This window comes from Bos indicus, chromosome 19 (assembly GCF_029378745.1).
Source record: "Bos indicus isolate NIAB-ARS_2022 breed Sahiwal x Tharparkar chromosome 19, NIAB-ARS_B.indTharparkar_mat_pri_1.0, whole genome shotgun sequence".
NCBI lineage: Eukaryota > Metazoa > Chordata > Mammalia > Artiodactyla > Bovidae > Bos > Bos indicus.
The window spans coordinates 23289144-23316050 of record NC_091778.1 but is presented as its reverse complement, the minus strand read 5'-3'; the positions used below and the strand labels follow the sequence as shown (position 1 = coordinate 23316050).

The 26907-nt window shown below is 50.5% G+C and overlaps 1 protein-coding gene across 1 annotated transcript in view; it reads right to left on the bottom strand.

Annotated features, from left to right (window-relative positions):
• Nucleotides 1–26907, bottom strand: part of NXN (nucleoredoxin) — a 163632-nt gene that overhangs the window by 2541 nt on the left and 134184 nt on the right. Inside the window, exons 2-7 of the mRNA XM_070772804.1 lie at nt 22748–22865; nt 20242–20375; nt 19638–19738; nt 17836–17942; nt 4128–4307; nt 2252–2376 (exon numbers count right to left, since the gene is read on the bottom strand). Coding sequence (XP_070628905.1) covers nt 2252–2376; nt 4128–4307; nt 17836–17942; nt 19638–19738; nt 20242–20375; nt 22748–22865 — 765 coding nt within the window. The remainder of the gene's footprint in view (nt 1–2251; nt 2377–4127; nt 4308–17835; nt 17943–19637; nt 19739–20241; nt 20376–22747; nt 22866–26907) is intronic.

Sequence of the window (26907 nt, the reverse complement as noted above, 5' to 3'; positions counted from 1 at the left end):
CGCTCTATACCCATCCCCAGGTTGTTTCACTATAAAATGTGCAAAATTCTCCACTGAATGAGAAGACCTGCAGAAAAAGAGCTCAGAGTATTCTGGGCCTTAAAGGCTGGCAAGCAGTTTCTGAGACAAAAAACGTTTCTTTCTAAAAGGGCAATTTCTTAGGAAAGATAAGTGATCGTCTTTTTTTCCTCCACCCAACAAACAGCACGCACTTCCAAGCAATGCCGGGTGATTCAGCATCTCTGGCAATGTTCACCCAATTCAGGCCCTCCATTTGGGTTAATAAACAATCTTCATGATAAACAGAGGGGAGAGACCTGGACAAATCCCATGCATCCAACTCCCATTAGAAAGCCAAGCTCAGTGCCTGCTGCCTCCCTTCCTTCTGAGCAAACATGGGGAGATGAATTTTAATGTCTTTTGAGGCTCGGGAAAGGACAACTTCTGTCTGTGGGTGAGGATGGGATCAAGACAAAGGCCCCAGCCACAGGCTGACTGTGAAGGGCTGGAGTCCTGGGCTCAGAGGCACCCAGGTGGTGCCTGACGGTTCCAGCGCCCTGTGCCCACTTCCTTTCCCATTGTCTTGCTTCTGAGGTTAGAGAACTGGCCAAGAGAGTTGCCAAGGCCAGGAGCCCGGGTTCAGAGCAGAGAAGGTTAGGTGGGGGGTGTGGAGTTGGAGTAGTGGATGCCCCTATACCCCTGGGCCTCTGCCTAACATCCTGGTCCAGGCTGGCCCGGCCCTGTACGGGACCCGGTGGACAGAGGGAGTGAGAGCTTGTTTCCAGAGTCACTCCTGATCTCACATTCACTCCTCTCTCTGCCACCTACTTAATGTGAGGCTTTGGCAAGAAACCTCTCAGAGGCCAGGTCTCATAAATCCTATAAAAGGGATTCAATAATGGCTCACATGGGGCTCTGGGAGAGTGAGCCAGCCTGGGCACACAGCCCTGCCAGGCCAGCCTCGCAGCAGCCTTACCCTCTCCTAGCCTCACTTTCCTCATCTGTGAACCCCTAAGGATGGGTAGGCGACGAGCACGTGGGTGGTGCAGGTGCGGCACCTGGCCTGGCCGGGCCTATAGGAAACCTGCCAGCGCTCCTTTTTGGCCTTGTTTCTAGGGCGGCCACTGGAGCCTTGCAGACCCGCCTCCACCCCCGCTCAGCCCTTTCCCTCTCCTGAGCCCATCTTTTCTCTCCAAGCCGCTGTTCTGGTCGAAGGGGTTAGAGTTTAATACATTCAGTGCGGCTTCCATTTGTGCTTTGTGTGGAGTGGGCTGTGTAGCCCAAGGCAGGGCCCTGTGAACCGGCTTTGTCCCTTCCACCCCACGGCTAGGCAGGGTGACTCCAGCTGTCTTCCAGGGGCCCACGGGGCAGGGGCGGCTATTGAGGTGATGAATGGGTGGTTCAGGGTGTCTGGCCGCCCCTGGGATCCAAACACAGCGTGAAATGAGCACAGGGCTCGGACCGACTAGAGGTACAGATGGGAGCAAGGAGGGCGGGTGGAGCGGGGTCGGGGAGGGAAGCACTGGCTTCAAAATGTGTGTCTGTCAATAACCGACTGAGGCCAGTGCCTGGGTGGGGAGAGGCAGCTGCGCATGCGTGGAGGGTGGCTCCGGGGTGGGGAACCGAGGGGGCGTGGCTGCGCAACCTACGTGATCTCAGAGATTCCGCGTCTGCAGGACCCAGGCTCCCCTACCTTGGGAGCCACTCCCCTACCAGCTGGAGGCCTTCTAGGGACAGGCCTGGGGTGGAAGAGGCAGGAATGCTAGGAACGTCAGCATTCTCCCTGGGCTGGCGGGGTAACTGCAGGTCGGAGTGATAGTCCGATCCCCATCAGCGTTCGGTGATGGGAAAAGGTCCCTTGGGCGGAGGGGTGTCCGAAGACTAACCAAACAGTCTCTTTGTAAAGCATCAAGAGCCTGGCTGGGACCCAGCCCTGAAGGAGTAAGTGCTGTCCACTATCTTTGTGGCTCCCTAGCAGCCGGGGTGGGTGCAAGAGGGAGCTTCTGTTCTAGGAGGGCCCCCTGCTGCCCGGGGACTGCTGGGTAAGAGATGGGAAGAAGGAGGCAGCAAGGGCCGGAACTGGTTTTCCTTGACTGATGACACCTTTTCGTGCTCCATTTGTCTGTGGGCTCTTGTAGAAGCACCATTACCCCAGAAGCCCAGGCCCCTTCAGACATCCCCAAGGGCTACATCGCTCGTGTTCTAAAGGTCTGCCAGTGGAGCCAGCCCGGGGGGCCCCGGCAGCACTCACCTCCCCCGCCACAAAGAACAGGAGCGGCGCCTCCTCCTCTTTGGCTTTGTACTTGGCAATGATCTTCTCAGCTATTGGCTGGATCAGCTGCTTGGCCGCCTCCGACTCGCCGTCATCCTCAGAATCTGTGACAAGGGAGAGAAAGACACAAAGCAGCACTGGCTTGTCAATCAGATGGAGTGGTGCCCAGGTCCAGGCCCCACATGCCCATCTGGGAGGCCCTGAATGGAAGCAAAGCCTGCCCTGGGACACTGACCTCGCCTCCTGGATGCAAGAGGGTGTGTCCCCAGGCACAGGCCAGTTTCCTCACTGTTCTCGCAGGCAGGCTGTTCTGCATCATGCCCCCAGGAAGAACTCACTTCACCATCTAGCACTAATGCCCAGGCAAATGAAATCCTGTTCACTGAACTCCTCACAAACCCACCTTGGAAGCTGAGCCTCTCCTAAGCCAGAACCTGAGGCCCTGGTGCTCTTCTCTCCATCATAGAATAAGATGCTCTGTCCTTGGATCCCTGACTTCCTAATGGTGGTGGGTCAGGACTGCGGTCTGATCATCAGCTTTGGTGGCAGCTGGGAAGCACCAGGGCACTGGCATGCCAACTTCATAGCTGGCAGTGGGACTTGCCTGGGAGGGGACAGGCTGACTGTAGGGAACCCCCAGCCAGGCTCCCAGAACCCCCTTTGGGCATCTCTTGCTTCCAGTGAAGTAGCAGCATGGGAGCACCTCACCCCTGCTGAACCCCGGAACCGAGACCCAGTGCAAAGCAGGGGAGGGGGGACAGGTGCCTGCAGAGGACCTTCACCCAGAAGTCCTCCCAGGAGGCCCAGTGTGCAGGCTCAGCCACATACACTCTAGATTCACCTCTGATTAGCTTGGTGATGCTGGAAACTTGCTTTGCCTCCCTGGGACCCTGTTTCCACATCTACAGATGGCCAGTGATGTTCCCAATTGTCCCTCCTTCATAAAAGCTTCCCAGGATCCAGGCTGGGGGCATGTGAGCCTGCAGCAGGCAGTAAAGCCCCAAGGGGAATGGGTCCCTAAGGCCATCCCTTCCCAGGGCCACTGTCCTCCAAGTACAAGGCCAGCCTGCAAGCCAGGATTCCCTCCAGTCCACATATGGGCTCCCCACCTGGGGGACCCCAAACCAGACTTCCAGAGAATGGGGGTTGGATGCTACACACATTCTCCAGCCCCTTCACTACAGGTGGCAGCAGCTCGGCCATGATCCTGGTACCCAGACTTAAGTGGAACCGAGCAATGAGACCTAAGGCAGAGGGTGAGATGGCCCTTGGCCAGCAGTTACTCCTTTTGCAGAAGGAACCAGGGGTCACCCTACGGGCCTGCTGGGAGCCTGCCGCAGGTATTCCTGTGTCTTCCTGCAGGGCAGACTGGTCACACACTGAGCACGAGAGGGAGAGGCAGGGAGACAGAGGGGTTCTCAGCCCCAGAGATGCCACCCTGGGGCAGCTCCTCAGAGCACAGGAAAGAAGCAGCAGCAGCTGGGGGTGAACCCTGGCCTGAGGGGGCCCAGCCTCACCCCATCCCCTCATCCCCCCGCAGCTTCTGTGCAGCAGCCCCGCCTCCAACAATGGGTCTGTTCATCAGCGGGCCGAGGGCTTCCTCCCGGCCTGACCTCTTCTTCCCAGCTGGTGGCCGGGAGCAGCTAGAAGGAAAGCAGAGCAGCAGCTCCCTGCACAGCCGCCACAGGGGAGAAGCATGAATAAATCACCGGGGTCAGAAGCACGGCAGCCAGAGACAAAGGCCCAGGCTCTGCGCTGCTGGTGACTGAAAGAAGCTGCAGGGACAGACCCCCCTGGCCCCCTAGTGAGCTCTGCCCATCTTGTTCCACCTGGGGCCCTCAGCTGAGCTTCCTACCTACAAACAGGACGAGGCAGGGGCCCTCGTTGAGCTGCACGGCGTTGGAGTCGGAGAGCTCCAGCACGGGCTTGGGGTGCCACGGGAAGCCCCTGCAGTCCTCGTCATTCAGCACCTCCACCCGTCCCTGCCGCGTGATCACCTCCCCCTGCGGGTCCAGCACGATGAGCGTGGGGATGCCTGCAAGAGAGCGAGCGAGCGAGCTTGGCTTTGGCCCCACAGTCCATGGGACAGCACCCCCGGACACGGTTTAGTCCTCGAGTGGAATCCGGGCTCCACCTCGGAAGAGCCGTGGAACCCCTCTGGGTCTGCAGGGGACTTCTCCACAGAAGCCCGAGCAAGTCACGTCCTCCTTCTGGACCTCAGACCCTCCGCTGCCATGTGGTGAACACACTGCAGTTCCCACCTTACCCCACTATGGGAGGATCAACGAGGCTGTGTATTTAAGAACTTCAGCCCTGGGTCTCAGTACATAGAAGAAAAATGAGAAAGCCAAGAGAGGTTGGATGACATCATCAACTCAATGGACATGAGCTTGAACAAACTCCGGGAGATAGTGAAGGACAGGGAAGCCTGGTGTGCTGCAGCCCATGGGGTCGCAAAGAGTCGGACACAACTGAGCAACAACATGAGGTCCCCAAGAAACAGGAGCTGCTCCCCCGCCTGCAGGAAGTCTCAACCTCAGCAGGTGGTATAAACGCATACTCCCTTGCAGTGCACACGCAAGGGTGTATAGACCAGCACAGATCATAGCAGGAGGGCCCCCCCGGGGGAGCACAGGGGGCCTGTGGTAGGAGGAGCCTGGGGCAGCAGATGGGAAAGGACAGCTAGCCACCATCTCCAGCCCCGCTGCCTGGGGCAGTTCCAGTGACCACTCTGGGGGAACAGTCCCTGGAGGGAACATACTGGCAGTGCTGCTGCCCTCACATGAGAGTCCTGGGCTGGGGTCAGAGATGCAACACCCAGCTCCCCACAAACCACAGTCTCCCTCCAACCATAAAGCCTCAAATGGAAGAATCAGAGGTGACCCCTTCTGGGTTACAGGGGCATGTGGGTTTTCCAGCTCCCTGCTCCTTGCACCCCACTCTCTGCTGCTTCTCCTCCAGCCAGGGACCTCAACCCATGGAGGCAGCCTCAGCCTTGACCTCTGAGGACAGTTGTCTCCACACTGGTCCCTCCCCTCCTTGCAGTAACCAGCCACCTCCCCACTGGAGCTGACTGGAGCTAGATGGGCCAGGGAAAGCCAGAGCAATTTAATATTTATAGATTCTACAGCTTTGAGTCAGTAGTTTGCTTCACTGACATTTTTCTTCTCTGTGGGGGGTGGGAGGGGGGAGGGATGCTGAGGTACCAGAAACACAGCCATGGTGTTTTGTAACCTGTGCGGTGGCCGGGGCAGCAGGCATGCAGGGGTGGACCTGCCTTCAAAAGGAAAAACGAGTGCATTATGTTCACACCTATGAGAAGGAGAGGCTTGGCATGTTGGGGAGCAGATCCAGAGAGAAGCACCCTCTAGGGACTGCCTTTCCCACCACACACATCACATACAAATGCACATGGCCAGAGCAGGCGCTTTTGGGGGCTTTTAGGATGCGCCCAGAGCACAAGAGACACGGGGCATCTTCAGCCTCATCTCATATCTGCTCGGCATCTCCCAGAGACCTGCGGTTCACATCAGGGGTCTCCCTATCCCAGATGGGGCTGGGCTTGAGTCAGCAGCCTGTAGGGGCCTGGGGCTGGGGCCCATGACACGAAGGGCCAGCTGGCTGCAGATGAACGCCTCCCAGTGCCATGCCCCATCTCAAAAATGCTTTGGCAAAGTTGTTTAATCAGTTTCTGAAATTGGGCAATTTCTAGTGTTGGGTTAAACCAGGTTCCTGCCCACTGCTATGATTAGACACAGCAGCAGGCTTGTTTGTAGCCCAGACATGGGATGCTGGGTTGGTCTGTGGCGGGCGGGCAGGCATGCACAGAGGATGGAGAAGGGAGGGAAAGTAAAATCCAAAGGCAGAGAGGCTTGCTTTCTGGTTTGGGGCTTTGGTTTCTCCAGGTGACTAATGGGCTTCTTTGTTGCCATGGCTAAGGCCTGTCTCCAGTCCTTGCTGGTGGGGGGAGGCACCAGGACAGCAAGGCAGGGACTCGAGCCCCCAGGTGACTACTGGGGGTTCCTCAGCCGATTCCATGGAGGGACAGTTCCCCTGGACCCTCCCCACCCCTCCCCAACAGCTATGCAAAAGTAAAGGCCCCTTGTATTTGGTGCTTTAAGCCCAAGATGACAAGGTTAGGTTGACTGTGGAGCACAAACAGAAAGCGACTCGGTATAGTGACCACAGATTTCAATCCAGAGAAGCCCACTTCGAGCACATGGACTGGGAAAAAGAATTGACAAGCACCAGTTGCTTTCCCATCACTGACCGGATCTTGGGTTAGTTTGGCCCCAGAGCCCTAAGCGTGTACACCTCTCTGGGGATGAACCAGCCAGAAGGAAGCTCAATCTCGTGGCATCAGCTCAGTGCTCCACCCAGTGTGGGGACCTCACCCTGGGATGTAAGATTATCCTCCTTCTGCCAATGGTCAAGTTGCCTACCCAAGGTCATCTGCCCAGTAAGGGGCCAAGTTGGGACAGAAAGCCTGATCTGCTTGTTGGCAAACTGCTGCTCTTTCTACCAGGCCAGTCTGCTGGCGGGGACTCTCACAGCACCATGGGTTGGAGGGCAGTCATCCCCAAGGAGGAGCTGGGCAGGGCAGGGCACGTTCCTGCATCCATACCTTCTGTACCACCCACTTTCCTTTTCTCTGAGGCTGTGGGGGAAGGAGGCTGAGATATGATCACCTCTCCCCTTTCTCTCCCATTCACCCGCTTCCGCATTCAGACCCTCATGCCTTCCCTGTTCCCCCGTCCCTTGAAGCAGGTTCCCCGAAGCAGAGACTTCCAAGGAGAAAATAGGGCAGAGCCTCTAATGGGAAACTTAAAGGAAATGGAAAATTTCTAATTGATGCCTTTGTACAAAATAACTTCCACACCAGCAAGAGGCTTCTCTGAAGGGAATGAAAAGGGAACAGTTCGTCTCTGCTTCTCTTGAACTTGTTTCCCAGCTAGGACAGTGCGGGGGGGTGGGGGTGGGGGCGGGGGCGGGGAGACTACAGTGAGGCTTCCAAGGAAGATGCAGGCAAGTCATTTACTTGCTCAGAGCCTCATTTACACACCATCAAATGGGGGTAGTGAGAGTTTCCGATCTTACTTGGGTGTAGGAAGGAGTAAAAAGATGCCAAGCAGAAAATGCTTTTGAGCAGATATATCTGGCACAAAGCACTCTATATATATCAGCTCTCATTATAACTAAGTCCATTATTATTATTATTAGTCATCCCTAGGTTGATCATTTGGCTCTTGAGAAGGGATAGAAGACCAGTGCCGAGGACTTCCCTGGTGGTCCAGTGGTTATGATTCCACACTTTCGCTGTCAGGGCCCAGTTCAGTCCCTGGTTGAGGAACTAAGATTCTGCAAGCCGTGCGGTGCGGCCAAAAAATAAAAATAAGTTAAAAAAGTAAAAGGAGAAGACTTGCTTTAGTGATATACACGGGAACCTCCACGGTGGCTGGAGGGAGTTTGCTCAAGAAACAGAAGACAGAGGGAGATCAACACCACAGGGCGGGCTCCAGGGCCGGCGTGATGCTGCCACGTCTACAGACGGTGCTCTCTTACGTGCACCACCCCAAGTTCAACCTCTGGGCGTAGAACACATACTCTACACTCCTAGAGAGGGCCTCGGCCCCAGGCGCCTCCCTGGGGAGCTCGGGTAGACCATGCCAGAGCCTCTGAATCCCTTTCACCATCTCCCTGAAAACCTAGAGAAGAAAGAAAAGGCCTAAGGAGCTGGCTCCATGCTGTTTCCTCTTGGAGAAGCCGATTTGTGACTATGTAAAACAATCTCAAAGTCGCACGTACTGAGACTGTCCCAGGTTGCGTTTGGCTGCTTTTCTATCGCCAAAGAAAGGGAGTTTCGAAGGAGGTGGTGGGTCTGGGGGCAGCACCGTCGGCGGGTGGGAGAGGAGCCGGGCAGGGCTGTTTCTCTGCTGCTAGATGACCGTGTGAGCACAAAGATTGCTGGGACTGGGGAAGAGAAAGGCAAGGAAAGGCAGGCCCCAGGACAGGATAGAGCAGGTTAGGGCACGTGGCAGGACAAAAGGTACATGATCATGGAAATACACGGTCATCATGAAGACTGTAGCAGGATGGAAAATGTTTGTAATATGTGGTTAAATCGAAAATACAGAATACACAGTGCTATGTGTACAATTACAACTGTGCAGAAATATGCTTGTAGACAGAGACCAAAAGGGACCCAGAAAAGTGAAAACAGTTGTGTGAGGAAGGCAGGAATGCGGGTGAGATAGATATACATTTTTCTTAAACTGTCTTATGATAAATTCATTCAAGTTAAATAAAAATCAAATAAGAACTGAGGGGCAGTAGGGGTGGGATGACAAATACAGACCATGCTTTGGCCACATCCACCACCCATTCCATTCATCACATCCCTCTTCTCTCTCCTGCTCCCCGAAATCTTCCCCTACTGGGAGAGCTAATAAGGAAAGGAAGAAGGCAGCTAGTTTGGGAGGTGAAGCTCAGAAAAACCCAAGGGAGGTCAAAGGGATTAGGCTCACTTGAATTTGGCCAGAAGGCCCATGTGGCCATGCCAGGAGGCACAAAGACCTTTTTTTTGGCGCCACCACAAGGCAGGCAAGATCTTAGTTCCCCAACTAGGGATCAAACCCATGCCCTCTACAGGGAAAGTGCAGAGTCTTAACCACTGGACTGCCAGGGAAGTCCCGAAGAAGACATTTAAAATGGCAGCATTCTTATAGAAAAACCAGAAACAACCAAATATCCACCAACAGTGGAACTGATAAACAGATAAACAGGCTGTAGTACAACAAAGCACTTCATGGCACTGAAATGAACCAGATGTAAATATCAACAGGGATAAATCTCAAAGACATAATGTTTAGTGAGAAAAGCAAGCTGCAGAACGCTATTACAGCATGTCAGCACTTAAGTACACTTCTACAAACACAGCCAGCACGACCTTACATTACTCATGGATTCACAGCCACAGAGCAAGCATTTGAAGAAGACTCACACTGAATGGGTGGTAGGGTCACTGCTGGGCACCCCCAGCACCCCGGGGAGAAGGAAGGGGCTCCGAGGAGGAGTGGAGGGAACCCAGCTTGGTGTCTGTTTAAAGCTCCCATTCATTTCTATACTAAATATTGGAAGCAAAGGTGTCAATTCTGGGTGGTGCCCCAGGGGTGTTTGTTATATTATTCTTTGTCCTTCCCTGGTTTTTCTTTTTTTATGTTCTCAAAATGAAACAAGATGAGCAGAGGAGAGCACTGAAGCTGCTCTGGAGGCCCCGAGGCAGCCCCCAGCCACCCTCCCCAGGCCCAGGGGGGCAGCTCCAGACAGCCTGCACCAGCCCTTTAAATCCTGAGACTTGCCTACAAATACAGCAGTGTCAGCCCCTTATCCTCGGTTCATTGAAAACCACAATGAGGACTTCCCTGGTGGCTCAGTAGTAAAGAATCTGCCTGCCGATGCAGGAGACATGGGTTCAATCCCTGACCAAGAAAGATCCCACATGCCACAGATCAACTAAGCCTGTGCACCACAACTATTGAGCCTGTGCTCTAGAGCCCACACGCTGCAACTCCTGAGACTTCGTGCTGCAACTACTGGAGCCCGAGCACCCTAGAGCCCATGCTCCGCAACAAGAGACTCCACTGCAAGGAGAAGCCTGCTCGCTGCAACGAAGAGGAGCCCCCGCTCGCCGCAACTAGAGAAAAGCCTGCGAGGCAACGGAGACCCAGGACGGCCAAAAATTAAATAAATAATAAAAAAGAAAACCACTACGGCTGAGTGTTTCATTTCTATAGAAAATAGACACTGCCTCACATCCATTTTTCAAAAAGGGGCTCAGAAGGGAGAGAGAGAGGAGAAGGGCAGGGAGTGGATGAGGAAGGTGGGGAAAAGGGAAAAGGAGAGGAAAGCTAGAGGATGAGGGTAAGGAACAAGAGGGCAGGAGAGAAACAGAAGAAAAACAGGTGCTGGGAGAGTGAGGGCCTCACGGCAGTGCCTCCAGGGCTTCCTTGGGCCCTGTCCACTGGCCCCAAAGCGGGAAGGGGAGGGGAGACAACAAAGCCAGCGAAGGCCCCTAACCCAGGAGAGAATGCGCTCCGAGCCTCCCTGCAGAGAACACGGTGTTCTCAACAGCCAGCGTTAGACAATGGCTAATGGGATTTGCCTTTCGCCAAGTGTGTCCAAACCTTTTCCTTAGAAACACATTTGTCAACAGCTTATAGGGCTACAAATTCCCCGGTCTGCACAAAATGCTGGGAAGAGGGAGGCCAACCCCACTGCTCCCCAAGCAAAGGAAGCAGGTGGAGGCCACATGCCAGGCCTTGGTGAACTCAGGCAGCCAGAGCTGAGGCTAGATCACTCGAGGGAACAGCACCCAGCCCAGGAGCAGACGCCTCCTCAAGTCCCAGACCCTCCCTGCACCACCTGGATGGACACCTGAATGAAGTCGCAGCATCTTGTGCAAGGCCTCCTTGGGACGCTGGGGGACACTCAGAATCCAGGGGTGCTCTGAGCCCAGCTCCCGAGGTGCCCAGAGGATTCTGGGTTCTCCTGCACAGTCTGAGCCTGTCCGGGTGACACAGGGGAGCTCTGCCCTTGTGGGCCTCAATGTACAAAGTGACAATCCGATCAAGTCATCTGCGCACTGCCGGGCACGAAGACAAGCCAGGTGGAGGCGGTTCGGCTTGGGTGCAGGCAGTGGAAGATACCCGACTCCACGCTGTGAAAGAATCCTCATCAAGACGTCCAGGAGGACACAGCAAGTGGGGTGAGAGCTGAGGACAGAGTCAAGCAGGGAGCGCGAGCTCTCCCAGATACAGCCCCGTGGATCTGCCGAGCCAGACAGGCGGCGGGACTCTCCAAGGACTCTGTGTGTGCATGGTGTATGGTATGGATTGTGTACATTGTGATACTGCAACATAATAAGGCGTGTATATCTGGCCTTCACCCCCAGTTCCTGGAACAGAGCTAAGACTCTTACGATTTCCTGAATGAAAGGGGTGATAGGAACATCTTTTGTTATACTATTTGGTCTTAGTCCCAGATCCTGACACAAGAGTTTCCAAGACCCTTCCAATCGAAGGAGTAAAAGCCTCTTTTGGGATGCTAAGATGATGGGTGTGGGTCACCAGAGAGACATGGTTAGAAGGTTGGAATTTTAAGATCCACCCCCGGACCTCAACATCTGGGGAAGGGAGAAGAGCTGGAGGTTGAGTGAATCACTGATGGCCAGTGATTTAAGCACTCATGCCTACATAGTGAGACCTCCATAAAGGCCCCTCAGTGATGGGGTGCAGAGAGCTTCCAGGTCGGTGAACAGTGGAGGTGCCGGGAGGGTGAGGCACCTGGAGAGGACATGGGAGCTGTAATGGAGCAAGAAAGAAGAAAGGAGATGGGCAGATGCACAGACACTCCAAGTTACAGACTTGATGATGTAACAGATGGTTCCATGGCGGAGAGGAGGGAGACAGGGAGTTCAGGAGGATTCCGCACCCCCACTAAAGCAGGGCTGCTAAGGAGAGAGACACACATCCAGGGTCGGGGGGTAGTCTGGGCCATGGGAGATGCCAACTGGGAGGAAAGTGATGGCCCTGGGACCTCAGGTCCCCAGCCAATCACCCCTCCACATCCCTGTTACTCTGTTCGTGGGCCAGCCTGTGCAAGGGTGCAAAGGCATCTTCTCAGTAACCCCATCCCCAAGACCCCTAGAACAAGTCATGGATTTTCTCTTCTATATATCTATATGAAGTAGAGAAGTATATCTATATTTTAATCTTGTATTTTGGTAGTCAAAGGCAGTGGAATGTTGACTGGTAAGATCACAGGAAGAAGCAGCACAAGACTGTACTAACAACATGCGCTTCTACTAAGCTACCGGACCCTTAATGTTCAGGGGACCCCAAAAATGCCATGAAGCGAAAGTGACCCTGTGAGGCTAGAGCTAGACACGGGGATGCAGAAGCTGCCTGCATCCTCTTAGGTCCGCTGACCCTGGAGCCCGAGGGAGTGGCCTCTCTCTCCCCACAGGCAGGCCTGTCACGAGCCACAGCCTAAGGCCTGGCCGCAGTGGGAGCACAAAGAATTCATTAGAAATCCCAGGGGACAACGTGCCCCAGGGGATAATGAGACTCTTGAGAGTCCCTGGAACTGCAAGGAGAGCAAACCAGTTGATCCTGAAGGAAATCAACCCTGAATATTCATTGGAAGGACTGACTGATGCTGAAGCTCCAATATTTTGGCCACCTGGTGCAAAGAGCCAATTCATTAGAAAAGACCCTGATGCTGGGAAAGATTGAAGGCAAAAGGAGAAGAGGGTGGCAGAGGACCAGATGGTTAGACAGCATAACTAACTCAATGGACATGAACTTGGGCAAACTCCAGAAGATAGTGGAGGACAGGGAAGCCTGGTGCTGCAGCCCATGGGGTTGCAAAGAGTTGGATACGACTGACCGACTGAACAACGCCAACAAACAATGTGCCTCTGGGATTTCTCTTCCAGTCTAGCTTAAATGTCTCTACTGCACTGATTTTCCTTTAATTAAAATTTTCCAAAAGCTCCAAAGTCCAAAGGGCCAAGTTCAAGGACCACAGCCTGGTGCTCACCGGCCTTATCACTCAGTCTCCCTATATAGTACACCATGGACATCTTGCTCTGGCCTTCGGCCTGGAATGTCCCAAGCCCTCTACCTAAATCCCAGACATTCTGTAAGGCCCTGCTTGAGAGTCACCTCCTCCAGGAAACTTCCTGGCTCCAGAGTCCCAAGCCAGAGTCTCCTGTGAACTTAGATTATTCCATTGTGCAGCCCTCCCTTAAACGCTGCCTTGAGAAGGATCCTGTGAGGCTCTTTCACATTCCTCTCACTGTGCTTTAGTGCATTTCTGGCTAGATAGGGTCAGAGGTGGACAGATCAGGGTGAACCAGTAGTGTCAGACAGGCTGTTTACAGGAATGAATCCTAAGGCCCACCCAAAGAGGTCAATGATCAAGTTGGCACAAAACGCTCTGCCAGGGGGAGAACCCAAGAGCGAGGAAGGAGGAGGTGGGGAGCTGGGAAAGCAGGCAAGTCCAAGCTGAAGACAGACTGCTGCAGACGGCAGGGCAAGCGCTCTGCGGAGCCAGCAGACAAGGAGCAGTGGGACGGGCCAGTGCAGAGCTGGGTTCTTTTGTGTGGTTGCCTGGCCGCTGCTTGCCTGGGCACAGGGCCTCTCCAGATCAGCTTTCTGATCCTCAGATGAGGGCTCCTTGAAGTCTGGGAACCACATATGTGCTTATCCACACACTGCCAGGCCTTAAGAGGCTGAGCCAAATGAATGCATCTCTGAAAACGCTCCTTTCTCTTCTTGCTCATTTGTGGTCACCCGCGTGCTGGCTGTCTGGGCCACACCTAACAACCAGGGCTCTGACCGCTGTTCTATTTGTATGTTGACAGCTGGAGGAGTCGAAAGGAGAGTTCCCTTCTCTGCTCTCGGAAGGCAGACAGAAAACAATCAATTTTTTCATGTCCTGCCAACATCGGATGGAAGGGCACCCTCCAGCCTCAGTAGTGTGTCTAAAACTAGCGTGGACTCTCACAGGCCTCGTGATCTCTCCTCGAGGAGACTGCTATTCTGTGTCTCCTCCACTACCAAGGGCCCAAGGGCCCCAAGAAGCATCTCATGGAGCAAAGGGAGAGGAGAGACCCCCACCTCAAACTGGCTGTGCGTGATATAGGCCATCCTTTGGTAATTTATTACTTTCAGGTGATCTCAGGGCCTTAGTATCGACCCCTAAGAACAGGATCTGCACCTCACTGGCCTCTGCATCCAAGAAAGGGCAACTCCCTTCCTCAGAGAAGAAAAAGCTTATGCTGTACTGAGGACCTGTGCCTGGAAAGAAGATGAGAGCCCACCTGACGGACCAGAGTGGCCAAGCGAGGCCCAGCACGCACTTTGCTATATGGGATGAGTTTGATTTCCTGAGTCGTCATACAAAGTGTCACCTATCTGACCAACACATTCTAGTTCTTCAAAAGACATCACCCTACTGAAGTTATTTCCCAAAGGGGATCTCATCTTATCCACTCCAGGGCAGCACTGGGATAACCTTCTGGTTTTTTATTTCCCACCAAATTCAGTGTATAGTAGTGGTTAGTGGAAACTCAAGAAATGGAAACCTATCCATTTAAATCTACCCCACCTTTTTTCCAAAAAGGATTGGAGGCAGTTTAAAAAGTGAATGGTATAATTCAATAAAAAACAGATGAAAACTGAGACTTCCCTGATGGTCCAGTAGCTAGGACGCCATGCTCCCAATGCAAGGGGGCTGGGTTTGATCCCTGGTCAGGGAACTAGTTCCTAGATGGTGCAACTAAGAGTCTGCATGGCACAACTAAGACCTGGTGCCACCAAATAAATTAAACAAAATATTTTTTAAACAAATGAAAACATCCCACTGAGAAGAGAACAAGGCAGGAAGAGAAAACAAAGGTAGGATCTAGGGCGTGCAGAGAAATTGTCAGCTTTGCAAAACTGCTAAACGTGGTTAGAAATTCAGTTCTGAGTTTTCTCGGGGCTAAAGCAAGCAAAGAATTGTGGTCTGTGAGGAAATCCAAAGTATACAAAAGATGAGAGAAAACACAAAAATGCACCTCCAACTGCAAAGAAGTCCAGTTTCTGCTAGGTGCTACAGGGTAACTTCCTGAACATAAATTCCTACAAGTGGGATTTTGAAATCAAAGGTTTTGTAGATTTTTTAAGGCCTCTGGTGTGCATCGCCAATCTCTCCTGGAAATTTTGTCCTGATTAGATTCCTCCTAGCAGCCTGCTCGGAGAAGGCAATGGCACCCCACTCCAGTACTCTTGCCTGGAAACTCCCATGGATGGAGGAGCCTGGTAGGCTGTAGTCCATGGGGTTGTTAAGAGTCGGACACGACTGAACGACTTCCCTTTCACTTTTCACTTTCATGAATTGGAGAAGGAAATGGCAACCCACTCCAGTGTTCTTGCCTGGAGAATCCCAGGGACAGGGTCGCACAGAGTTGGACACGACTGAAGCGACTTAGCAGCAGCAGCCTGCTCTCTTCCCTACACTGGGGATTATCCTTTTTTGGAGAGTAGAGTTCTTTGCAAATGTAACAGGTACAAATTCAGTGTTTTTATCTGTAAATCATGAATTTAAATTATCCTGAATATTTTTCTTATCCATTCTGACAATATGCATCAGCTGAATTGCCCACCTTATATCCTATACATATATATATATATATATATATTTTTTTTAATTAAATTGTTTCTCTCTCTTTTTTTGGACTGATGCTGAAGCTGAAGCTCCAATACTCTGGCCACCTGATGTGAAGAGTTGACTCACTGGGAAAGACTCTGATGCTAGGAAAGATTGAGGGCAGCAGGAGAAGGGGGCAACAAAGGATGAGATGGTTGGATGGCATTGTTGACTCAATGGACACGAGTCTGAGCAAACTCCGAGAGAGTAAAGTGCAGAGAGGCCTGGCGTGCAGCAGTCCATGGAGTCGCAAAGTGTCAGACGTGACTGAACAAATCTGGAAAGGGCTCTTTTTTTCTATAAAGGAAATAGATTCTTTGCCATATTGTTAGTTGCCTTTCTGTTAGCAAGTTTTCGGACATCCAAAACTTTATCTTTTTTAGGTTGTAAAATAAAAGATTTTCCCCTTTCTCCCTAAGTCAGTCAGTTAAATATTAAATGCCTACTCTGTACCCAACACTGAGACTTCCCAATTTTACTGAAAAAAAAGGATAAAGTAACTTGCTCAAGGTCAGTCAGCAGTAGGGGAGTGCCTTCAGCAAATACTTGTTGAATGAATGAATAAGTGAATTGAGAGACATGCAGTTTTACTTATCCGCATCAAGTGGCAATTTAACCCTTGGTCTAGGGTCATCCCTTATCTCAAGAAATACTGCTCCTATGCTAAGGCACACATGTTTTAAGTCTCTGCAAGCAGAGTGCTGGAAGGAAATATACCTGCACCATCTCCTTTAAACTAACCAACTGGTACCCATCCTGCTGGAATGGTAAACCATGTCATGTCACTCCACTTCTGTTTGGAAGGAAAACTGCTTTCATCTTTTTAATTACTAGGAGACCTAAAGCTCCAAAATTCTCGAAGGATTCTCAAGGATTCACAGACCTCGACTTCACGCCCAAAGTGCAGAGCCTGGACAAGCAGCACTGGCATTACCTGGGGGCTTGCTAGAAAGGCAGGATCTCTGCCACACCCCAGAACCACTGAGTCCGAATCTGCATCTTCACAAAAGCCCCAGGGAGTAATTGCGTACATTTGAAATTGAGAGTCATTTATTTACTTTTTGCCACACTGAAGGGCATATGGGATCTTAGTTTCCCGACCAGGGAATGAACCTGAGCCCTCTGCAGTAGAAACATGGAGTCTTAACCAATGGACCACCAGAGAAGTCCCAAGAATCACCAGTTTTAGATGAAATATCAATTTCTTGAAACTAGCTCCTAACAAAGCAATATGTGTACTCTAAATGCTGAAGAAAAAAAGTTAAAGAACCTGATAAGTCCCCCCACAAGCTGTGGAGTTTGTGGGTAGATCTTGGTTTGTCTCTTTTTTTCCCACTTCCTATAAAACAAGGAATACTGAGAACTCAAATATTAGCTGTTAACTGTCTAGGGCTGACCAGGATCTGGTACCACTAATACAAACAGAATGAATTTAACTCTTAATAGGCCACCAAGAAAAAACCCGGCTAGGTGAAGGCTTGCTGTTTAGTTGCTCAGTTGTGTCTGACTCTGCAACCCCAGGGACTGTAGCACACCAGGCTTCTCTGTCCTTTACCATCTTCTGGAGTTTGTCAAGCTCATGTCCATTGAGTCAATGATACCATCCAACCATCATCCTGTCACCCCCTTCTCCTGCCCTCTATCTTTTCCAGCATCAGGGTCTTTTCCAGTGAGTTGGATGAAGGCTGGGAAAGAGGTATTCATATAACAAAGAATAAAAATGCAGATTGTCTCACTAGTAACCATTATTTCTGAAAACACCATGATTAGTACTTCAAGTCCAAGTTTTTGACACTCTCAGGAAATCTGTTCTGTCACCTACAAGGCAGTACCCCCTCCTCACCCTTTACTCTGAGGCTTCAGCAATGGTGAGAAGTACTGGATCTGCTTTATCCAATTCATGCTCCCAGCAACTCTTTGTGGTAATTTATCATCTGCATTTTGCACATGAGGAAACCGAGGCTCAAAGAACCTGAGTGATGGAACCAAAGGTCACTCTCAGGTCTGAAGACAGGTTTTGACCCGGTCACTTGGGCGTGTGAGCTCTGTAGCCCAAGTATGTCAGAACCCACTAGGCTGGGTGGTGAGAAGTAGCTGTCTCACCCAGACAGGCACTTTTTCTTTCCAAAAAATGGCTTTAATGAGGTATAATCTACATACCACAAAACCCACCGCATATTTTTAAGATGCTGAAAAATGTGAATATTCATGGAAATAAAGATGTTCTTTCCCCTCCAGAAGGAAAGCCAAAGAGGTGGTGAACCCAGATGAGCCGGATTCCAAGGAGCCCCGGAGTCGGGAACGCCTACCTTGGATTCCATACAGCCGGTTGAGGCGCGACCGCCGGGCCTCGTCGGTGTAGGGGACTGCAAGCCACGGCATCTCACTGAAGTACTGTTTGAATGAGTCCTCAGACCTACAGAGACACATGCACAGAGACAGAGCTCTATTACTCCTCAAGGCACCACCATCAGGTCCTCCTCGCCTCCCACCAAATTGCGTCCAGGGCCCTACAGACGCCCCAGCTTCTAATCACTGTGCTCCCCGGACGCCAGGCTGGGGAAGGACCGACCCAGTGCACAAGGCCCCACACAGCAGGTGGACGCCAGGCTGAAACGCCAGGCGTTTCAACAGACTGCTCCTCTGCAGCCTACCCAGTCAATTCATGCTCAGCTTTTCTTTTCAACATGGACAGGTCTTCCTTTAATTAGGAGCCTAGATGTTCAGACACCTCCTTCCCTGTAATGCTTGTAATCTGTGCATATAACTGTGATATGCACAGAACACTTTTAATCAAGCATACACCTATGATTCCATATCTAAGAAACTCTAAGAGTGATAAATCTAATTAAGTGATAGAAGCAGATCAGAGATCTGTGGGGCTGGAATTTGGGGGCAACTGAGAAAAGGCACAGGAGTTCTTTTTTTTTTTTTTAGAATTAAAAAAAAAATTGGCTGCACCCTGTTGCATATGGGACCTTAGTTCCCTGACCAGGGTTTGAACCCACACCCCTTCATTGGAAGGATTCTTAACCACAGGGGAATCCCACGAGGGAGTCTTTTCATTGATGGGAATGTTCTATATCTTCACTGTGTTGGTGACACAAGTACATACATTAGTCAAAATTCACTGAACTCTATACCTAGAATGCATGCATTTTACTGTATGTAAATCATACTTCAATAAAGTTGATGTTTTTAATTTATTTTTATTTTTAAGAAGACTTCTTTTTTTGGTGGTGCAGTTTGTGGGACCTTAGTTCCTCGACCAGGGATTGAACCAGGGCCCTTGGCAATGAGAGCACAGTGTCCTAACCACTGGACCACCAGGGAATTCCCAAGTTGATGGGTTTTTTTAAGCTTTAAAAAGCCCTGTGACATGGCTTCAAGGTTGCCCTAGGGAGCAGAGGGGTGGGCCCAGGGGCCAGTACAACTGAGCATAGCATCATACAGGCATTAAGGATATGGCAGTGCATACAAAGCCCTCAGTGTGTTGGCATCTCAGCGATCCTTCTGTGAAAAGGAAGCCTGGTGGCTCGGTCTGAACTGGGGCTGGAGTTTTGTGACGAAGGAAGGTCACTGATGAGTAAAGCCAGCGAGAGGGCAAGAAACAGAGGAAATTGAGGCTAAAAGGCCCTGACATACTCTGGGAAGAAAGCCTGCACTTTTTGTTTTGTGGGCAGACCCCAGAAAAAGCATGTGGCCAGAGCTAAGAAAAATGAATGCAGAGCCAGCTAAGACAGGTGTCATATTCCATTAGTCTCTGGCTGTTTTCCTTACATCCTCCTTCTTCCATATCTACTCACCACCATCCAAAAAGTTGAACTGACCAGAAAAAAAATGCATCCTAATCTCCAATGCCCCAGGCCAGGATAAGGATGTCCCTTAATACTGACAGCAAGAATGGGTTTTTCTTGGCTCCCCTTTAGACCATTACATGATTAAATATGAAATATATCTGCCCTTCTGCCAATCATCCCAGATAGGTCTTCCCCAAGCCCTAGCCCCAAGTTCTCAGCTACAGAGCATGAAAGGCAAGAGCCATCCATCCACCTGTGGAAAAGGGGAGACACACCGCCACCCTGTCTGCCAACCCGTCAGCACACGTTACCTGTCCGCACTAACAAAGATGATCTCGAATTTCTGGCCTGCCTCCTTGATCTTCCGGTAGGACTCCACTAGGACCCGGGTGAGGCTTCGGCAGGGTGGACACTGCAAGAAATGAATGGGAGCCTTCGGCCTCCGTCCTGCCTTCTCCTGCCCCAGTCCCAGCCGCCTGCCAGCAGAGGCCGGTTCAGCAAGACCCACGCTGGATGTGGATCGCATTTCCAGTTTATGGAAGAGGCAGAAATAAATGTGCCTCTTGTGATGGTGAGCATCTGGGGTCAGCGGGCAGCTGTTAAAACGAATCCCCTAAGGGAACGTGGGGAGCCTTATCAGAATGGGTTAGGAGGACTCCCCTTTTTATTTATGTATTTTTTAGGGGGAAGGACCTTCCTTTCAGGCCAGTCCAAAGAAGTCCTTTTCTTGCTGCTAATATCATTCGTAACAGTAAGCACTGGAAGCATGCCAGCAATGCACGAGGCCCAGGAGAGAGCAGGAATGCCAGGAAATGACACCTGAGCAGTCACACCTCCAGAAGCCAACCCCAGCTAGTTTCGGCGGCGACATCACTGCTCCCTTCTGTCTGGATGAAAGAGGGACCCAGCACTCACCCAGTGTGCGGAGAAATAGACTCCCACGTGAGACCCCTCCAGGCTGCTGCTCTCCAGGGACTGCCCGTTACTTCTAAGCAAGGGCCCTGCAATGACTTCCCTGAAGGGTTTAGGTCCCCAGGGGAATTCCAAACCTGAAACAGGCAACAGATGGCGAGAAGGTTAAGACTCTTCCTCGGGGCCTCTGACCCAAGAGGCTTCCAGGATGCAGAGCGCGACAACTTTATCACCAAATGGTATTGGCTAACATATCCATAGGACTGGCAGCTAGAGCAGGAATAAAAGCAGGACTCGTTCATGGCAGATCCCTACCTATCCTCAAAGCCATGGTTCCTGAACCTGGAGGATCACAGGACCCATCTCCTGGGGAGCTTTTGAAAAGTACAGAAGCCAAAGTTACCCGCCACCCCCTTCCCCACCCCTATCTCAGGATCCTGGGGCAGGGCTAAAGATGCACGGCCAAAACAAGGCCAAATGACTCCCCAAGTAACTGTTACAATGGGACGGTTGGGGAATCACTGCCTTGGGTATTAACCAAGTATGCGTGCATGCTCAGTCACTGAGCATGTCCGACTCTTTGTGACTCTATGGACTGTAGCCCACCAGGCTCCATTGTCCACAGGACTTTCCCAGGCAAGAATACAGGAGCGGGTTGCCATTTCCTCCTGCAGGGGATCTTTCTGACCCAGGGATAGAACCTGCATCTCCTGCATTGGCAGGCGGATTCTTTACCACTGATGCACCAGGGAAGCCCATTAACTGTGAGTTTCTTCAATTCCAACCCCAGGCTCTCAGTGGCTCCCAACTTTACATTTTAGAATCAGCCAGGGAGTTTTAAAATCTGATGCTCCTGGGTCCCACCTCCAGAGATTTTGATTCAGCTGGTCTGGGTTGGGGCCCAGGGAACCAAGTGAGAGGAGAATTTCAGTCTAGTGAAAGGAAAGTGCAAAACCACTCGACCCAGATGGTTGACATTCTGATGACACATAAGCCCCAGGCAGGAAGAGCACACAATATGCTCCCCGCTCAACAGAACAGCGTTTTCTCACAGGGTGGTCCAGGGACCACTGGCTCAAAATCGCCTGGGGTGGATGGGGAGCGGGAGAGAGAAGCAGATCCTGGCTGGAAAAGCAGGTGGCTGAGTCCACCCTGAAACACATGGAACCAAAAATCTCTGGGGGTAGGGCTGGGGAAGCTGGGTTTTTAACAAGCTTCAGAGTTGGGGGCAGGGGTGTGAATGCGTGTGTGCCTGTGTGTTTACACTTCAGAAGATAAAGACTTGGTTCTATTGTAACTGCCCTGGTTTTTACTGAGGGCAATTTTTTGAAGATGAAATTTTTACTGGGAAAATTTGTGATTAGGGCTGAACTCTGTAATTGGATGAATACATGAGGGACGGAAGATCTTATAGCCTTTGTATGACTCCAGTGCCCAGGGGAAAGAAACAGGCCCTGGACAGCCTCTGAGCAAGGTGACGAGAGTCACCCAGACACGGCCATCCACCCAGCTGGACAGGAAGACCAAGGCTTAGGATTTGGGCAACACCAAGGAATGAGGCTTTCCTGGTGGCTCAGATGGTAAAGAATCTGCCTGCAATGCAGGAGACCCGGGTTCGATCCCTGGGTAAGAAAGATCCCCTGGAGAGGGGAATGACAACCCATACCAGTATTCTTGCCTGGATAATCTCATGGACAGAGGAGCCTGATGGGCTGCAGTCCATGAGGTTGCAAAGAGCTGAACTCAACTGAGTGACTAACACTTTCACTTTTTCACTTCAAGAAATGAGGGGCGCTAGGGCCAGGAGAGCAACACAGAGACTGCAACTTTGCTATCGTAATATATATTTTCTAATTTATTTATTTTTAATTGAAGGATGACTACTTTACAACATTCGTTTGATTTCTGCCATGCATCAACATGAATTAGCCATATGTATACATATGTTCCTTCCCTCTTGAGCCTCCCTCCCACCTCATACCCTTTCCCACCCGCCTCTAGGTTGTTATAGAGCTTCAGTTTGAGTTCCCTGAGTCATACAGAAAATTTCCATTGGCTATCTATTTTATATATGATAGTGTATATGCTTCCATGCTACTCTCTCCATTCATATCACCCTCTCCTTCCTCCCCCATGCTATGGTAACATTTTCAAGAGAAAAAAAAAAAAATCCCCAAACCACACAGGCTGCCTCTTGATTGTGGAGGTGAGAGCTGCTGCTGAAACAGCAATGTAAGTCAGTAGCTGGGCTCAAACTGCTTCTCAACGGCCTCCTCAGCCCTCAAAGCTAAACTTCCTTTTTCAGATTCCTTCTCCTTTGGCCCATGAATTAAAGCCCCCACGAGGGACATTCTGATCTCTGTAAAAACCTTAACCATGACCTGGAGAATACTATAATTTCATCAAGACAATATTCTCTAGCCAAATAACCCCGCACTCATGTATTTCCTTTTTACACTCTCTACCAACAGGGAGGAGGGCAGGGTGGGAAGACATGGCAAGGTCTTACCCTCTGGGTCATCGCGGATCACCAGCAGCCCGTTCCTGCACACGACCTTCCCGGAAGTGGCGTCTAAGAATATGAGCGATGGAATGTTGGAAATTCGATATTTGTTCCAAAGTTTAAGCTGTGAGAAGAAAAGTAAAAGAAGGTGGTTAAATCCAAGATGGCAGAGTTCTTTGGAGCCTCCTGAAGTAGGCTGGAAAACACGAAGGTACAGATACATGAATTACTGACTAAGAGCAGGACTGGCTGGGCAAAAGGGACAAGAGAAGCTACAATCTCACTTGTCCTGAGGTCTGAGACAATGGAGGGGACCCTGGGTCTGAGTCTCAACCAGGCTTAAGTCACAGCAGACGCCAACAGAGGACCACATTTGTCCTGGTGGTCTCTTCACTCCTACTTCCCCGACAGGCACTGTCTCTAAGAAGCATAATGAAGATGGATCAGGCATTTTTCAAACACAATCAGATATCCACCAGGTGGTTGAGGCAGGAAGCGGGGCTTATTATTGGCGACTCTCCACCCAATCAGCAGGCAGGTAATGGGCTGTGTCCCCTTGGCCCCAAGGGAGAAGGGACAAAGGGTATCCAACAGGTGACCAATACTGAAATCAGCCCTTCTCCCCACTTCACCAGGTCCCTACACAGGGAGTATCAGTAGTCGCTCTAAGCGTGTGCCACTCAGCCTGCGAACACCAGGGAAGCACAACCCTCAGCCAGCCCCAACCCTCAGTTCCCTGTGCCACTCAAAACAACCCCTGGTCCTTGGCAGGTTCCTGCGGTCAGCTGTGCCAACTGTCAGAGGGCCAAGGTCGAAGAGGACTGAGGCAGAGAAAGCATAAAGGCGACAGCCCAGGGCTCGCAGCCCAGTGAGTGCTGGCTCTTTGGTGAGCTCCCAGACGTCTGGGGGGACGTCGCTCAGGTGAGCCGCCAGGTACTCTGGAACTGAACTGCCAAGTCCAGAAATGACATAATCATCATCAAACTAACAGCGCACCTCCAGAGGAGAAAAGAAACAAGGCTTAGGCCGCAGGATGGCCCACTGGCTTGTCACCTGCAAGCCTCCCTTCTGGGGATCTGGGGCCCAGACAGGAGGGCTGGCTGTGTGAGGGCTGGCTGTGCAGGCACTGACAGAACAGGGTGTGGAGGTGTCCAGGGAAACGGGCATCAGCCACGCACAGCAGACGGAAAGGCGTGTGTGGCTGTGATCATTGTTTTCAACTCAGTCCCAAGCAGCCAGGGAGTCAGGCAGGGTATCTATCAGACAAGAAATGGGAGGCTTCCCCTGCCTATGGAGACCTGGGTCTTGGCAGGAAGTGTTGTGGGACCCCACCTTTAACTGGGTGGGCCCCCATTAAGGCTGCATGTTTTTCCCAGCCCCACATTTCCGATGGGCACCCCAAACCAGCCAGGATTTCTGATCAAGAGTGACTCTGCACACACAGTTTTCAGTGACTGATTTTGCACTGTTCCTGAGAATCCTGATATAGGATTCAGATGAAACATTCTGAGAGGTTCAACAACAAAACAAGACCATCCTACTGCTGGAATCAGGTTTGTAAGTCTGCTCGTACCAGGATCCAGCCAGGTTAATAAAAAAAAAAAGAGAGAGAGCGAGGAAAGGGGTGGGGATTAAAATTATCAGATTTTTATGATTTAAAAAGGAATTATTGGGGGAGAAAAGTAACTATGCAAAAAAATGGAAAACACAGCCACAAAAATTGAGATAAAAATCACCCATGACTCATCATTTATGAAAACGTAGACAATTTTATATTTCCACCAATGGTAAATCACAGCACCCATTTCCTGGTACCCTCACCAACTGTTATCACTACCATTGGTTTTTTTCAATTGGATAGAAAAAAAAATGATGCCTCATTTTTTTGCTCATCTTTATTCTACTTACTGATGTTTAGGAGATATACCTATATCTCACAGTTATAAATACACTGCTTTTCCCTACATATTTTTTTTACAAGAGAGCTGAAATTCATTCAACAGATATTATCTGAGCACTTACTATGTGCCAGCCCTGGTTTAAGCACAAGGGATACAAGAAAGAACAAAGCAGGGGCATTTCCCTGGCTTGTGCTCCAGCAGTCAGTCTAGTGGTTTAGAATCCACCTTGCAATGCAGGGGACACAAATTCAATCCCCTGGTCCGGGAAAGTAAAATCTCACATGCCACAGAGCAACTAAGTCTGCACGTTACAACTAGAGATCCCACATGTTGCAACGAAGATCCTGTGCGCTGCAACTAAGACCCGGTGCAGCTACAACATAATATGAATATATATATTATATGAACATGTATTTTACATATATGTATATATGAAAATAATAATAAACTGTGGAAAATTCTGAAAGAGATGGGAATACCAGACCACCTGATCTGCCTCTTGAGAAATCTGTATGCAGGTCAGGAAGCAATAGTTAGAACTGGACATGGAACAACAGACTGGTTCCAAATAGGAAAAGGAGTTCGTCAAGGCTGTATATTGTCACCCTGTTTATTTAACTTATATGCAGAGTACATCATGAGAAATGCTGGACTGGAAGAAACACAAGCTGGAATCAAGATTGCCAGGAGAAATATCAATAACCTCAGATATGCAGATGACACCACTCTTATGGCAGAAAGTGAAGAGGAACTAAAAAGCCTCTTGATGAAAGTGAAAGTGGAGAGTGAAAAAGTTGGCTTAAAGCTCAACATTCAGAAAACGAAGATCATGGCATCCAGTCCCATCACTTCATGGGAAATAGATGGGGAAACAGTGGAAACAGTGTCAGACTTTATTTTTCTGGGCTCCAAAATCACTACAGATGGTGACTGCAGCCATGAAATTAAAAGACGCTTACTCCTTGGAAGGAAAGTTATGACCAACCTAGACAGCATATTCAAAAGCAGAGACATTACTTTGCCAACAAAGGTTCATCTAGTCAAGGCTATGGTTTTTCCTGTGTTCATGTATGGATGTGAGAGTTGGACTGTGAAGAAGGCTTAACGCCAAAGAATTGATGCTTTTGAACTGTGGTCTTGGAGAAGACTCTTGAGAGTCCCTTGGACTGCAAGGAGATCCAACCAGTCCATTCTGAAGGAGATCAGCCCTGGGATTTCTTTGGAAGGAATGATGCTAAAGCTGAAACTCCAGTACTTTGGCCACCTCATGCGAAGAGTTGACTCATTGGAAAAGACTCTGATGCTGGGAGGGATTGGGGGCAAGAGGAGAAGGGGACGACAGAGGATGAGATGGCTGGATGGCATTACTGACTCGATGGACGCAAGTCTCAGTGAACTCCAGGAGTTGGTGATGGACAGGGAGGCCTGGTGTGCTACGATTCATGGGGTCACAAAGAGTCGGACACGACTGAGCGACTGATCTGATCTGATGAAAATAATTTCAAGCACTTACAGATAATAAAAGGAAGCCAGGGCAGGGTAAGAGCAAAGGTATGCTGGGTGGGTTTTAGTGAGTGCTGTGGAAGGAATCTTTGAAGAACTGGCATTTGAGCACAAACCTCAGTAACAGCATGAAACAGTCATGTGCAAATGGGGGAAGGCTGAATAGGGAAGGCAAGAGTGGATGCAGCCAGACAGTCAGGGGCCACAGTGAGGCCAGAAGGGCACTCACAGACTGGATGTTTCAGGCCCTGTAGACTGGTAAAAATAACGGAATTTTATTCTAAGCATACAGTCAGCTCTCCATATCTATAGGTTCCATATATACAGATTCAACCAAGTATAGATCAAAAATGTTCAGAAAAAAAAAATTAAGAAAGTTCCAAGAATCAAAGCTTAAATTGCCAAGCACAGGCAACTGTTTATATAGTCTTACATCATATGTATAACTATGTGTGTTATATGTACACTGTATTAGGAATTATAAGCAATCTAGAGATGATGTAAAGTATACCTGAGTATGTGCGTAGGTTATATGCAAATACCACGCTATTTTGTATATGAGACTGGAGCAGCCACGGATTTTAGTATCTATAAGGATCCTGGAACCAATCCAGGATACGCAGGGCCAACTGTAACAGGAAGCTGCTGAGGGTTAAGGCGAGTGGTGCAGCCTGGTTTATCTTTTAAAAGGTCACTGTGGCTGCTGTGAACGGACAGACATCAGGGGAAGACCAACTCGGGAGACCACTGCCAAGGGCCCAG